At 38.7% G+C, this 15,862-nt stretch overlaps 1 protein-coding gene and 1 long non-coding RNA gene across 2 annotated transcripts in view; one reads left to right on the top strand and one right to left on the bottom strand.

Annotated features, from left to right (window-relative positions):
* LOC140333231 (uncharacterized) overlaps nucleotides 1-12,687 on the top strand; it is a 34,700-nt gene extending 22,013 nt beyond the window's left edge. The window contains exon 3 of the long non-coding RNA XR_011921305.1: nucleotides 11,398-12,687. This is a non-coding gene — a long non-coding RNA (uncharacterized lncRNA). The remainder of the gene's footprint in view (nucleotides 1-11,397) is intronic.
* On the bottom strand, nucleotides 1,337-15,731 carry P3H4 (prolyl 3-hydroxylase family member 4 (inactive)). The gene is made up of 7 exons (XM_072414761.1): nucleotides 14,891-15,731; nucleotides 9,700-9,849; nucleotides 8,021-8,192; nucleotides 6,920-7,048; nucleotides 6,276-6,421; nucleotides 5,263-5,349; nucleotides 1,337-2,194 (listed from the first exon to the last, which is right to left on the bottom strand). Exons 1-7 carry the CDS (start codon nucleotides 15,362-15,364, stop codon nucleotides 2,051-2,053), a joined length of 1,302 nt encoding a protein of 433 aa, XP_072270862.1. The 5' UTR covers nucleotides 15,365-15,731; the 3' UTR covers nucleotides 1,337-2,050.
* Nucleotides 15,732-15,862: the final 131 nt, after the last annotated feature.

Below are 15,862 nucleotides of genomic sequence, written 5' to 3'. Positions count from 1 at the left end.
TAAAACTTTTGTCCTTGCTCCTCTCCTCCCCCCCCCTGCTGATTGGCAGAAATGTCCATCTTGACACCCCCAAGGATCTGTTTTTTTTACCAGGAATCAGTGTTCCCCTTCAATTGTTTATAAATGAATTTGAAGTGGGCTTCATTACTTCTTCACCTCTGTTAAAATGAAAACTCACACAAGTTTCTGCATAGAGGTGATGTATTTACAAGCGTTGACGTGCCAGATATTTTGCATGCCACGTATTTCTTGGCTGAATTTAACCTTTTTTAAAGAATGTTTTATCAGTTTAACTTTCCCTTATTTTCTGCAGTTTTGATATAGAAAAAATATATGCCCTAAGTAATACAGGGGATACTGTACCTTTAGAGCTAGGTATATTTTCTATTACACTTTACATTAATTATATTGCAGGATTTAGGATTTAATTATTTGGTGAATATATTATTTCTTCATGATAGTAAGAGCAACAAAGGACTGAAAGTTGAGGGAAAATTTACTTATATAAATCCTAAATATGATTTAAACTCAATGAAGCCATTGCATTGACAAGGCAGCATGCATTGCACAGTTGTGTCCTGTACAAAGCTGTGCATACAGGGGAACCTGTGCAATAGCGCCACCTAGTGGCCACTATCAGGAATTACTTCCTGGAGTTTGCAAAAGTTTTAAATCAGAATTTTCAATCTGCATACTTGTTCCAACCCAGTGAATCAGAAGCTACTGTAGAAGTTTGGATAAACATGCAAGTTAGAGAACAAATTGCTTTTAATGGTATATTTCATCATCTTTTTGCAGCTCAATGATGCAAATCTTCACCGGCTTCTTTGCAGTCACTTCTTGTCCACATGCATGCACTCCAAGACTAAATGTCATTATTCAAATGGACTTATTGATAACCTATGCTTAACAAGCATAGGCAAAGCTACCGGCAGTCTCTATTATATGCACAGAAAAGAATTTGAGAATTAGGAAAAAAGTTAACGGAAGAAATAGAACAATGAGCTTCATGGAAGGATTAAATGTTGTGAATTTTAAAATTGGTTTTTGAAATCAAATTAACATCTCTATTTAAGAAGCAGTGAATCTTACATTCGTTCACCATGTTGTCAGGTAAAGATCCCCGCCATTGTAAACATATGGACCTGGAACATTTTCCATCAATGTTGCTGTGAGAAGATCCAATTTTGTGTTATTCATATTTTTTAGGTTCTTGTTTTAGTTTTTTTTTTATCTGACTTTACAACTAAAAAACAACCATATTATTAAAACCTTATGTCAGCAAGAAGCAAGGAGTTCTGAAGGGTAAAATAGAAGAGTTACAAGATCATTTTATTTTGCAATTTCTTTTATTATTCTTTGAATAGTCTGGAATGCAGAAGTTCCCTCCAATTAAATGGGTATGGGGGGATACCCAGCAGGAGGATCCCAGTATGGGAAACCTTGTGCCATCAGGAAGTATCAAAGTTTTTCCAGATAAGTAGACAGACCTGATTGGCATATACATATTTAAATGCCCACATTTTAAACCCATAAGCAGGTGTTGGAATAACTTGCTGTCTTGAATGGTTAATTTTGCATCCCTTTGAAAATGTTTGAAAATTGCTTCATGTGGCCTTGCATGACCTAATCAATACTACAATGAAAGAAAATCAGGTATCTCTTTCGCCAATCAGGATTTGTGGCACTTGGCTCCCAATAACAAGCATTTTCAGACATGAAAAAGTGTTTATTATGGCATAGAACATTAGAGTGTTTGGTGGATCCCCTAAAAACCAAGAAAAACTTCAGAACGTGTCTTGGGGAAATGAGACTTGACCATGGATGGCCAGGCCTATCACTTGTTAATCAGGATAAGCAGAAAAAAAAGTCCCTTTTACGCATCAGAATTATATATAGAACCATTATTTTTCCATTGTATTCATGATTTTTTCACAACAGTTTATGGAATGTTTCTGATTTCAAGAAGAGTATTTCCTTATGATCAACACTGGGCTCCTTGTGTCATTTTTGGTGTTGATCATATAAGTTCATGTGTAGACCCAAAGTTTTAGTTTACTTTGTCAGCCACATCTCCTTTTGACTTTGGTTCTGTCCACCACTCAGCATAAATCCCTTCCTCATAATCCCCATCTCCTTCAAATTCTGCATCAGATGGGGCTGGTTCTGTGTCCTGGACTGCTCCCACTTCAATCTGTAATATATAAATGTACACAATTAGATCAATGCTCTGTACAATAAGCATCCTAGGGAACTATTACTGAGAAAGAGGGTGGTGGGGCATCAGGTAGACACCATTTACAAAGGTCCTGCACAATATAAAGCATCTTAATGTTTCTTGGCAAAATCAAAGTTCATAAAAGTACCACTGCTTGGACAGTTCAATAAAACATAAGCAGAATAATGGGGGATTGCTTTGGCAGCTGTAAACACAGACTGCTATAGGTAATGCTTCATGGGACTTGGAAGGGTTCTAAAACAGCCTTCATTATCAAGACAAAATTATTAAAAAGAAATCCCAAACCCATAGCCTACCCCTAGCCCCCTATCATAGGTGTGTGCATCCTTGGGTTATGAATCCTTTTCAGCTTTCTATAAGCCGAAATGGGACCATAATCCAACGCTGGAGATAGTAGGGTCATGGCTTTTGAGAAGTAAGTCAGCTCTTTGCAGACAAATATAGCTGATGTTTCCTCTGGGACATAGTATTATTAATATTATTATTAATAATAAAATTAAACAGGATTTATATAGCTCCACCATATTACACAGCGCTGTACAAATAAATAGGGGTTGCAAATGACAAACAGATTCAGACAGTGACACAGGAGGAGCCCCGAAGAGCTTACATACACAGCAATAGTAACCTAAAAGAGGTTCTAAGTCTTTCCTGATCTAACCAACGTTAGAAGCAAAATATAACACTGGAAAAAATGCTGCAGGATTCAACAATGCAAATAATATAATATATGAAACTGTGTGATTATTTAGCAGACCAGACATCAATAAGCATTGTTTTCTCCATGCAAGCGGATATGTTAGGGGACCATATTTAGATTTCAAGATATTGTAATATATTTCAGTCTCAAGAAAGAGAGTGGAGACATTGGACTTTTGGTCAACCAGACTATAATAAACAAATAAGTCACTATATTGTCATCCATAGTGACAAGAAAATATGTAGTATTATCTGAAACGGATAAGGTCAAGTTAATTGTCTCCGATAAGCTTCTATTCTTGGTCTCCTGACTGTAAAAACAGCAGCTGTAACTATGTCAACAACACACAATGACCAAGTTCTAAATGCTAGGACAAGAACTTAAAAATACACGATACACACAAAATGTTGTGGAGTACCTTCCAAAAGAATAAAACAAAGTTTTATCTATAAAAGATATTGTTTGATGACGTTAGGTGGAGGAACTCAAGTGGTCTCCAAAGAGTCCTGACCTTATCCCTACTGTACAAATATGATATGAATTGGTACATAATCCTTGGTCTTTCTGGGCTATGTTCACACAGGCACTATATTCTGGAATGCTAAGACAAAAAAAAGAGTGAAGAGCTACTACCACGCAATACCCATGGATTGCCTTCATACCTACTAACCAGTTCAGTACACCATACACACCTGGCATGGGGTTTTGTTTGGAGGGAATTAGAAAAGCCTACCAAGTGCCCCCTTTTAAGAGTTGGTCCATATTATCTGATATTTACCTTTTTGGTACATACGATAGACTTGGATTACCTAAAAGTTTTGGGGTTTATTAATGGATTCCAAACCCACCAGAGCAGCCATTATAAGAGGTTTACACTCCTTTAGCTTTTTGCTATTGGGTAAATTTTAACAGCAGAACCTGGAACACACAACATTGGGTAGTAAGACCCAAAACTTCCAAGACCAAACTTCCTAAGAAATGATGGCAGGTAGATATTATTCCCTTCCCTTGCATATGATATGATGTCACCCCCTAAATGCTCATGAATACAAAAAGGTAGGCAAGCAAAAGATATGGAGAACTTGGACATATACCCCATACTCTATCTTCTGTTGTCTGGTGTTGTCCATTCAATGGTGTCACAGCTGTTTTACGATATTTGGACAATATCCTCCTACTTTTACAATAGACACAGTGACAGTGTGAGTTATGAGAAATACTCATAATGAAACTATTGCTTTCCCAGAAAAGCCACCCACTCTAGCCTGACACTCTGGCCTTTGTGAACCAGCAAATTATATACAGTAATTATGAGTAAAGGCTGAGCTATTAATGGTACTGTAAATGAAGAGAAGACAATAAAACATCAAGAGCACCAAACTTCGTAACTGTTACAAGGATGACACCAACCTGTCCATTCAGTGATAAAAATGACAAAAATGATGGCTTGTCATAAACCCAAAGCCAACAATATAAAAGCCAGCAATATAAACAACAAACAAATAATAATCACATCGTAACAGATGCATTATAAAGGTATATTATTTGGCATGCTTGGTTTTGCTGTTGGACTTTCTCAACCAGAAATTATGGCACACACATTTTTATCACCTATATTTTATATTGCATGTGGAGAACATATAGGGGTCTGTTTAATGCAGTGAACCAGGCATTCCCTAAAACATTTTCTAATAGAGAATCTCCAAGGTCCATGTGTTTTTATGGTAGTAATTGATTGCCCACTAGGTAATGTTTAAAGCAATGTCGGATTTACTGCTATATAAATGGACCCCATAGGGTTCTGTATATATTTTCATATGACTAAATGAGTAATATATACTGTATTGCTGAAAAAGCATGACTGCAGGGCTTTAAATATCAAGCTCCATGTACACCAAGGTCAGTCAAGCTCTCTCACCACTTTACCAACCTTGGTGCCTACATTATTTAGCTATGGTACTCATAGTACATAGGACAATCTGGAAGATGCCAATTAGGGAAACGTTAGGGTGCACATGATAAGGTGCCTCATTAGCTTTTAATACTTACCATTTAACCACCCCCCCATGTCACCCTGAGTAGAAAGGCCTTGGTGTTGGTCTTTGTCAGAACTTACACAGGGTTGTTGACCTTTCTTCTTCACCCCCACATAGAATCTCGTGTGGTTATTGACCACTCTGGTATCCAATACCAAAAAGTAGCGGAGAGGGTCACATGAACCCCATACCCAGATGTCCCAAGTGTTTAAAATCCTCAAATGGCAAAGTGTGGGTGGCCTATCAAGTGAACCCATTACTTTGGAAAGCTAATTTTCAGCTTTTACCTCATCATCATCCCGACGGAGAAAATCTTGAGCAAACTGCAGTAGCTCTTTGTGGCGCAGTGTCTGGTTCTGATACCGAGTGGCTTCCTGTAGTGAAGACAAATAGCATCCGAAATTATGAATATTAAAAAAACCTAGTTTTACAACTGAAAAGTCACTTAATTCTTTCTCAATTTAAATACCATATCTGTACGTCTTTAATAAGACATAGAGCAGCAGTAAATTAAAAAATGTATTAAAAGTACACCTATCATTGGAATCATGGTCAGTGAAGTGTGAGATATCAACACATCTCCCACACCAATGGTCACCAACCTTTCGGGAAGGTTCCCCAGAGGGAGGTCATGATGCTGGAACCTGCCCAGTCTCCCATCACAGGCTCAGACCTGCTGGCTAAATTCTGGGGGACAGTAGCAGGTACAAAAGTTTGTGTCCACAGCCCTGCGCTACTATCCCCCCAGGATGTTTAGCAAGCAGTCTGAGCCTGCGATGGGAGAGTGGGCAGGTTGTGTCCATACAGGGGACAGTGCTGCTAACCACCAAAATTTTCTTGTGGACCACCGGTTGGCGACCACTGTCCTAGACAGTAATGTTTTCTTGGTTTTAAAGTCAGATGCAAGATATTAAAGTGAATCTATATTGTGAGAAATATAGAAAGGGCTACTGGTGATCTGCCGTAGGTGACCATAGCAGTTTTAGAAGGAGAGGCATGCAACAGCAACCTACAGATTGCCTACATTTTATTTTTGTTTTTTTAAAACCAAACTTCATGCATAAGTTAACTAAACCACTGACTTATGTATACTATACCTTTATGCTCCTACTCACAATGCAAGTGTATAAATAAAATTATCTATTAGGACTAAATCCATGTGAACTGAATATCTTTTTTTAAATAGCTATTGATATAAATTAATTGCAGATCCTTCTAGGGTATTTATAAACTAAATTAAAACAGTAAGAAAACATTGAAATCAAGCATATAAAAATGTAGATTATTAACTGTGTGTTACCTCTCTGGGGTTGAAATCTGAGTCTTCAAGGTCCCATTTCTCCTTGTAGAACTTGTAATAAGCCAGGTTTTGTTGCATGACTGTATCTGAAGGATCAAACAACATGTAGCTGGACACGCACTGGACGGCATTCCTAACGTCATTCACTATGAAACAAAATTGAGCGGTCTAAGCATGAAAACTGCATTCTTGTGAAATCCTAAAGTTCACGTTATTCACATTAGAAATTCATGTTATAGTTAGAAATACATTTTATAGCACATGGTTTAGTACTAGCTTAGTAATACTAGTGCTGTTTTTCTGCCCAGAACCAGAGAAAAAAAACAACTGATTTGCCAGCCAAGGGTTATATAAGACCTTGAATAAAAGAATACTCCCTTTGATATTCTCCCTGTCAGCCTCAAGATCCTCTTAAGAAATAAAAGCCACCTTGTTAAATTTGCTAAATGTTAAAGCTCAATTCTAGGCTTAGGTTTCTCTACCCTTTCCCCACCTGGTCAATCATTATTGTTCCCCTTGTATAGCCACCAGAGGAAGAAACATTGAGCATATCATCTAGCAGTTGACCACTAGTGACTGCCCTTCATCTTCCATCACTGGCCAACTTTAGCCTTTCCCATAGTCATTTGTTGGTCATTACTTACATTTGTAATATGCAAATTGCAGATAGTGGTACATGGTGGCCACAAACTTCTGAACCAAATATCCTCCAACGTTAGGAGTTAGGTTGGACTCGCACTGCACTTTGCATTCCAAGACATCAGTTAAATGATCTGATATGGGAATAACAGCAAAGAAAAAACACATATTAAGGTTTTATAAAACCAACAATCAAAAACCAATGGGATTATATGAGCATTTGACGTATGTTCAGCATGGTATTTAACTATAAAAGCCTCCCTTGTGTAATCATTAAAAATCCCTATAAGATCTACTGGATGTGAAGTCAGTAGTCCCAGCAGACTTTGAGAAGTCAATCCAGCGATGAGTTTTAGGGCCTGGTTTATTAAAGCTCTTCAAGACTAGAGAAGATAGAAGATAAAGAAGACTATTATGGGTGGACCTTGGTGTTCCGCAAATATCTGAAATGGATTAAATAAAATAATTTTCTATTATTTAGCAAATGTTTTAAATCCTGGACCAGATACATTCCAGGTTTGCTGGATGATACAGAATCACCAGTGACAGATAATTAGATCCATAGTATTCAGTTTTACAGTAAGGAGTTGTGGCTTGAGACTGAAAAGCTTGGTCAACATAGACATTGGCTAGAAGGGGATAGGACTATACCAAGCAAGTGCATGTGTTTTACCATCCAACAGTCTTGCGTAGGAGCTTGGATGGTATGATCTACTGAACATCAGATATTGCCTTGTGTTGTAAAAAAATTAAATGTCTAGAATTGTTTTTATCTACTCAAAATGAATAGCAAGACTTCTCCATTATGGTGGATTGTGGTAAAAAAGACGTAATAGGTATGACCAAGGTATTTTGTGAATAGTAATACCTCACACACCCTAGGTTGTGACCTTAGTTCTGCTGAAGCTGGAATTGTCACAAAAGGCAACTTCACTGGAGCAAATAGCATAGCCTGTGGCAGGCAACAGGCAGAGGCAAGCTGGAGAACCAAGAAAGACCCTCATACTTCAGAACAGGCCTCCAGCAAGCTCAAAGCACTCACATATTAGGTAGACTGCACCCATATACATTGAGCAGTGATGTGAAAACTAAAAAAAGCAAATTACCTGCAACGGCTGGATAGAAGTCTTTAAACTCTTTCATTTCATAAACGCCTTCACAGCCTGTTAGACAGTTGTTGTATGCTTTGTAATACGAAGGCAATGCCTGCTCCATCTCTTCAGTGCTGCGTCTGAAGTCTCCAGCGTTGTACGACTTTACAGCCTTAACAAATATGCTCTGCGGACGGTCACAATTATTTATTATTTATAGGCTTGTTGAAAGTGTATATTCTGCAAAAACTTTTCTATTTTAAAGCTTAATGCCCTTTTATTTTCTATGCTTGTCCTTTTTTTTTCTTCGTATTAACATGCTAATTTCCAAATTCATTACATAACTCTTTTAGCCATCAAATGTCTCTGCCCTTCTCTATACAATCTTGGTGGTAGGAGCTGATGGGATGGTGTACATAGCTTTCTAAAATTATCACAGCACGCTGCCCCACTACTCTTCTCAAGAGCCCTTAGCCCTGATAGAAGCAGGGGGCTTTCTCTTGGAAGTTTTATGCAATTTTTTTATTTTATGATTTTTTTGGATCCTCATTCTATGGATGAGGGGCACAACCATACTGGCAGCAAACTCATTATCCCTTGGGTAAACACCAGTGGCACCTTAGACTTTTCCTTGAGCTACAGAGGTAAAGGAAACCCATTACCTGGATAAGCCAGGTTCCAGTGGTTTCTGACCTTGGTACATGAAATAAGGTTGTGCAGAAACAGCAGGATCAACGTAATCAGATACTGAATTTAATTATTTAAGAATAAATGTAAGCCACCTAACAATTACTAATGGGACCAGGGGGGTGGTGGGGGAGTGAGTTGGTCTCAACATCCCAATCCCAAGGACCCTAACGTTACCAACACCATTAGAGAAGGGTTTCATTCTTCCAGCTGAATTTGCATTGCCAACACCCAGGAAGAGCTCAGACCAGCAAAAGGCTGAAACCCAATCATGGTAGCAAACACAGCCTGAACTTATAGTGAGGAGATCTTGCCGTTATAGTCCCAAATGAATAAAACAGTGTTCACCATCTGCATATGATATAGGAATGGCTCTTTCAAGTTCGAAATGGCTTAAACCTTGTCACACAAATATCGCTGTTTGTATTTCAATCAGGAAGATCTCCCCTTACGTCCTGTCCAAAATATACTTTTTTAATTACTTTGTTGGCTAATAGCTACCTTTCAAGAATAGTTTGGTCACTGATCATGCTAACCAGCTGTAAGATGTTCCAAACTCTGCAACATTGTTGACAGTACTCGATGCAAATTCACTACAATTCATTCCCTTCCGTGGAAAGCCTATTGGCAGACTTTTTGGGTCATAGATGTTATTTTAAACTGAAGTCCTCGGTCATACATGGGTAGCACTATGCTGGGTTCTAAAATGCAGTATAAAATATATGATGCCAGATAGAGGAACCCTAAAGAACTCACAGGAGCAAAGTATTCAAAGTACAACAAACAACCAAACTATTGTGAGAGAAGCAAATGATATTTTCATTTAAGTGAACTCATCCTTCATCAACATAGCCTGGTCAAGTACCTTACCACCAACCAAGTTTGCCGACTGTCCAGCAAAGGAGCTGTCATCCGTGAGATATCCACTATATGTTCTGCACTGTCAAAGCAACAGAACCCTGATGGCTTGTTCTTTTATGGACACATGGATTTCTGAGTTCACTTACCTCGAAGGGCTGAGCTTCTAAATCTATAAGAAATTCATCCACTTCCAGTAGAGTTCTATAATAATTCATGTACCGCAGTGTCATCTCATGAGTAGGGTTCTTCTGTAAAAATGTGTGGGCAGCTGACACGGCTTTCTCTAGCTCATTGATCTACAAGAAAAGGAAGAAATGATGAGGATATTTCTTTTTTACTTTTTAACTTTTAGAATAGTAAAATACAGGTAAAAGCACAGTGGATAAATAATTACTCTTAGTGTTCTTTTCCATAAATGACTTCTGTATTTACACTTCTGTACTTACAATGTGTGTTTAAACTTGTTAGGAAATTTGAGTCATACCATGTCATAGCCATCTCAAAATGATTTTCCATGCAACCATTTCAGAATTTCAGATTTCAGAACTGGTGGCTCAGGGCTGATAGTTGATGGCACAGAACTCCCAATGTTTAGTTATGTCTTACCCAAATCCCCTTCTCATTAGTGATTAGCCCGCTGTTTTCCTCAAATGTCGACCTTTGCATGATTTAAATTAAAGACATCTCCTGCAGTAACTCAACTTCAGTAGGATAGATTTAAACCCTTCCCTGTTGCACTGGAAAGGCTCCTACACAGACATAAGCTCTGGATTTCCTAATATTTGCCAAACGTTTTCAGTTCTTGACCTAATCCATTCCAGGTTTGCTGGATCACACAGGTTCTCCCATGGTAGTCTACCTTCTCCAGTCATGTATATATATTTATATATACCTACTTGGGTTAAGAGGGGGCAGTGAATCTGACATTTGGCAGTCTTCTCTGGAGGAATGTATTTTAAATGACAGTGATTGATTCTGCATCCAAGCTAAATGCCAGACTTACTGCTTTAAAAAAAGATATCCCTTTTTTTAAAGCAGTAAGAGGTCGGCAAACTCCAGCCTTTAGGCCAGATACAGCCTAGCCGGTAGTTTGTTTCGGCCTAACGCCCCCTGGCCAATCTGGCCTAATGCCAGAACAAACTACCAGAGCCGCCAGAGCCACGTGCGGCTCTTGAGCCTCCTCTTGCTGTGGCTCCCTGAAGGGAATTCCGGCGGTGGAAGTGTTAACGCCAGCCGGGGTAAATAGGGAACATTCCCTCTCCTCTGTATGCTTTGCGGAGGAGAGGGAATTCCCTGCAGGGGGTGTTCCTGGTGGGGGGCAGAGCCATTGGGGCGGGACTCGAGAGAGAGTCCGGCCTAGTGTGCTCCTGCCCACTCCTAAAATGGCCCAGTGGCCAAAAAAGTTTGATGACCCCTGCCTTAGAGTCTCATTTATACAAAATTTGGAAGTTTTAGTAAAAAACAAAAATATGTTGAAACGCAAGGCAAAATGTAATTGTGTTTAGTGTTTTAGGTGCAGCAAGCTTCAAGGTGCAGATAGCTCCTAGCTATCCTGGATCAGTTATTGTGCCAAGTACTGGGGCTTTATAAACCCTTATTATTAGAAAGCCAAATATCAATTAATAGGATAAATATGCCTGTATGTAAAGCAAGAGTACACAAAAATAATGAAATACACATATAAAAAATAATAAAAGAAGCCACAAATATAAAAAGCCTTAAAATACACCCCTTAAAGTAGGAAAAAATAGTTATTCTTATTAAGCAGTTCAATGAAAAAAATTAAGACTCTCAGCATCAACAAAATGTTAAGGTTAAAATCTTTTTTTTTTTTTTTTTCATAGGCTTGCATTGCGAGAAGGAACAGTAAAGCAACACCATTGTCCATCACTACAATAAAGTATGAGTGTCTATACTTGGAAAATTTGGCTATACCTTTGTACTTATTTTATACATATTTTATATTGGAACAAGGTTTTATCATCATTAAAACAAATTAAAAAAATTATTTACATTGAGTAAATATATTTTATTCTTAAATAAAAAAATAATGAGATAACAATGCAGTTCCTTTACTTCTACATTCTCATAAATTTGATCCAACAATGATAATCAGACATGTGCCTTCCAGATGGATTAGGAAAAGAGGACTAGCACAGGTTTCTGAATCTGGGAATTACACTGAAGGAATGCTCGGGGGAGATGAATGGGTTTGCAGAGTCACTTCATGTCTGGAGACGTGGCAGTTCCCCCCTTAGCTGTGAAATATGAACTCCACAATCATAATACAATGAATGATTTATTGAAGGACAGCAAGCCAGACACCGACAGTCTTATAACCACTTTACTTGATGGTACACTAACATTTTTTTGGGTTTTACAAAATAAATAAAATTATATAAAAATAACCAACTAAGGACAGATGTTTTGGGAAACATTTTCCTTTTTTGAAGTGAACCATCTGCTGTGACTGTTATCATTATACAACATTTTTTTTTTATTATAATATTTTTGCTGTCACTTAATATTACCATTCTATTTATTTAAATATTTTTGTTTTGACTGTTATTTTTATAGAAGTTTTTTTATTATGATATTTATGTTGTGAATTATTATTATTACCATTCTATTTATTATAACATCTGTGTTGTGTTTGATTCCTATTACAACATTTCATGATTGCAAAAGATGTCTTGAGAGTGTCAGTGCAATGATTGGACTGATTGAGTGACTGACTGAGATGGTAACTGGCCACAGGCATCAGATATCTCTTTTTTTGAGATCCACACACAACATTATTATTTTTTTTTCTTTAGTTAGTTATTATTAGTTTATTTTAACTAACTCATTAAACTTGAATAAATATTGCAAACCAAAGTGGGCTTTTGATCAATTTTGAGTCTGCCAGTTTGATCATCTGTGTTAGAATTTTTATAATTACTCTGAATCAATAGAACATACATCACAGAGTGTTCTAGAGAACCCACCATAACATAATCAATATTTTTAGTAATTTGCAAACTTCAGAACAGTTCCTTTAGGCTGCATTCACACTTGTCCCTGTGCATTATGTTAAGGCAAATTTACACTGCATGTGTGTCCCAATGCATTCACATCACTGTAATGCTCCACATTAAAATTGGATCTGTACCATTTTCAAGAAATCACTGCAACTCACTATGTATGCATTGTTGCCCTGTGGTTCAGTGCAATATACTTCAAAGCTGCATTGAAGTGGCATTAGGAATAAATAACACTGCGAGGAGGATACTTAGTTACAGTATATCTGCGGAAGTATGCATTATATCAGACATTCTTAAAAAGCATATATGGTAATGAACCCTTAATAAACGTTGTGTCACACGTAAACATGTGTTATAGTGAGGCAGCCTATTCATTTTGCATGGGCACACCACAACACATGGTTTTGTGTTATCATGCATTGTGGTGATGTGCGTTTGACTGTTACCCCAATGAATTAACCACTATAACGCATGGCCACCATTTAGGCATGTTGAGTGGACGTTGGATCTTCTCATGGTCTGGATTTTCTCACAGTGTGGTCTGGATACAACTAGAAGCCCATAACATACACCTGTGATGAAATGTGTGTAATTTCTTTTTCATCCTCCTTCCTAAAAAGTCATTTTTAAATTCACAGCTCACACGTCTGAGTTTGCTAAGGGGCAACCTAAAGTGGCAGTCAAGACAGCAGAATTTAGGCATCTAGAAAGTAGTCAATCCGATCTCTCACATGGATTGAAGATGTTCACTTGAAAAAATAAATTGTAAAGGTCCTGATAACATTGTTTTCTAATATCAGGACACATTATCCTGCTGATCTGTATCCTTTAATAAGATGCACCTAGCAGGAGGTATTGCTACAGAAGCTCCAGATCAGTAGTGATCAATGTAGTAGACATGAAGGGGGGGGGGGGGATCAAGTGTCCCCCCTAAAATGTTCAGAAGGCTTGTATTGCTTAATACACAATAAAACACATGTTCAAAGGATTGGATTCAATATTATTCTTAATAAGATTGAGTGTAGTAAACAAAAACGTCACTAAGATTATCCTACGTATTGGGTGTGACCTTGGAATTATTGGGTAAGTTTGGGGTTTTCTAATTATTTTATTAAATTGTAATAATATTCTAAATTTACATTTTGTTTCCTCATGGTGGCTGAATCTGTTCAGTGGGAACCTGATCCAGCCAATGCAGCTTTGCATCAACATATTGAAGCTGACCATACACTAGTTGAATGGTTCACCACTAGGTAATGGACCAATATCCTTCCAATATTAATAGTTTACCTGGATTACCACTAGGCAGCCATTGACCAGCACAACCAACATTCAGCTGGGGTCATTCTCTAACAAACACCAGCCAATGGGAGCTCATTCCTGATCAATGTTCCATTGAAATTTCAATCAATATTAATTAGTAATGCCCTTGTTTAAAATAGATTTCCCTTTCAAATTCAGTGTTTAATGTTGTTACTGTTAGATTAATAATACAGTGAACCACTACTGGAGGAAGGCACAGGGCAGTGCTGCTTCTTCCTTCTTCCAAGCCCCCACACTAACAGGAAGTGTTGTGATGTCATCTATGATGTCACTTCAGTTTTGATCTAAACATGATCAGATACAATGTTCGGTGTTGTGTGTTGCTCACACATACACTGTAAGACAAGTCTCCCATTTTGCTTTTTTGTTTGTTGGGCCAGATGAGGTGACGTTCTCAAGTTGCCTATAATCAATGCTATCCGATTGTACCAGCCTTTTTAGATCAACTGCCTGATTTGATACTAACTGCATTGCTTGTTTATACAGAGGTTGTACAATCAGATTGTATAACGTATGGCTAGTTTGATCTGTATTGAGCAGCCCCCAGTGCTCGCAAGGGACATGTGATCACACAGGATTAGGCGATTGATATTCTTTGCCTTAACATGCGTTTTCCCTGCAATAGTGTGCATCTTCACCCCTATGTAAGCATGCAACATATCAAAACCATTTACTGAACCAAAGGCATCATTAGCCGGTCCAATAAGCTGTACACGCCTGATGGTTCAGTATTATTCTGAGCATACACTATACAGTCAGGTTGTTCATTGTATTCAATCTCATTTGGATTTACCAAAAATTTGTAATATGAAGACAGCTCTAAACCATCAATTCAGTGTGTATGTTATCAGGGAGGCTATTGCACTACATAGTTGATAGCAGATCAAAGCGAGTTTGTACAATCAGATCTTTTAGTGTATGGACTGCTTTAATGTGTCTTGTGTACAACCAATGCCCCATAGCTCTCCAATGCCCAGATAGGTGTCCTCACCTTGAAGTAGGTGTAGTGCAGATACTGGTAGGGGTCTCTTCTCTGGAAGGCTGTGAGGGTCTCTTTATCTGGGTACGGTTGCTGGAAGACTGGAAGGCTGGCTTTACATTTCCTCAGGCAGACAGCCTTGGATAGGACCCTTCCAAACAGCCTTAGCTCCATCTTCCAGTCCTGCTTTCCCTCCAGCTCATCCATCTCTTCCTCCAGTCCAGGGATGGAGATCTCCTTGGAGCAGCTCTGACCACAGAATTCCTCACTGTCCCGTAGAAGTCGGTGTAGCCTCAGGCTGGCCTCCAGCGCTTTGGTAGCCTCCCTCCAAGACTGAGCCTCATAGAGCTGCATAGCCTGGCCATAGGTGGGCTGTAAGGGTCGGATTTCGGATCTAGGGAAGCCTCGAAAGCTGTACTGCTCATACTGAGCCTGGGACAGTGCGAAGGAGCTCCATAAGAGGAGCAGCAGCATGGGAGCAGCCATCAGCAAAGTTCAGTGACTGCACAGAAACTTCAGGTCTGTAGGACTGAGCCTAATGAGAGTAACAGAGAAGGAATCTGAAGGGAGGACTAGCAGGGGGGCTGAGGGGTCTGCTTACTGCCAGCCTGGCTGGGACACATAGAAGAGCTCCTTCCAAGGACTTAAATGCCTTTTAGTGACACCTTTAGGCTGGAAACACATCAACAGCTCCTCCTGGGTCACAAAAACCTGAGTAGGTGTCCATCAGATTCTTGTCCATCCAGCTTCATAGTCTTCACCCTTCAAAACTTCATCTTCAACCCAGAAGTGGGGTGATCCCTACCTGGGTGCTGCATGAGTAGTATGTGTACTTGTGCCCACCCTCTCCAGAAAACGCTGCTGGATTCCACTAGGTCCTAAAATCCCAAGTTAAGAATCATTGCTTAAAAAAGTTAATTTTACTAAGTAGGCTCTTTATGAAGGTGGAGATCTGCAGATCATCAGAAAAGTGGCGCTTATTCT

Source organism: Pyxicephalus adspersus, chromosome 6, assembly GCF_032062135.1.
Source record: "Pyxicephalus adspersus chromosome 6, UCB_Pads_2.0, whole genome shotgun sequence".
NCBI lineage: Eukaryota > Metazoa > Chordata > Amphibia > Anura > Pyxicephalidae > Pyxicephalus > Pyxicephalus adspersus.
The sequence above is the reverse complement of the archived record's forward strand: the minus strand, read 5'-3'. Positions and strand labels throughout refer to the sequence as shown.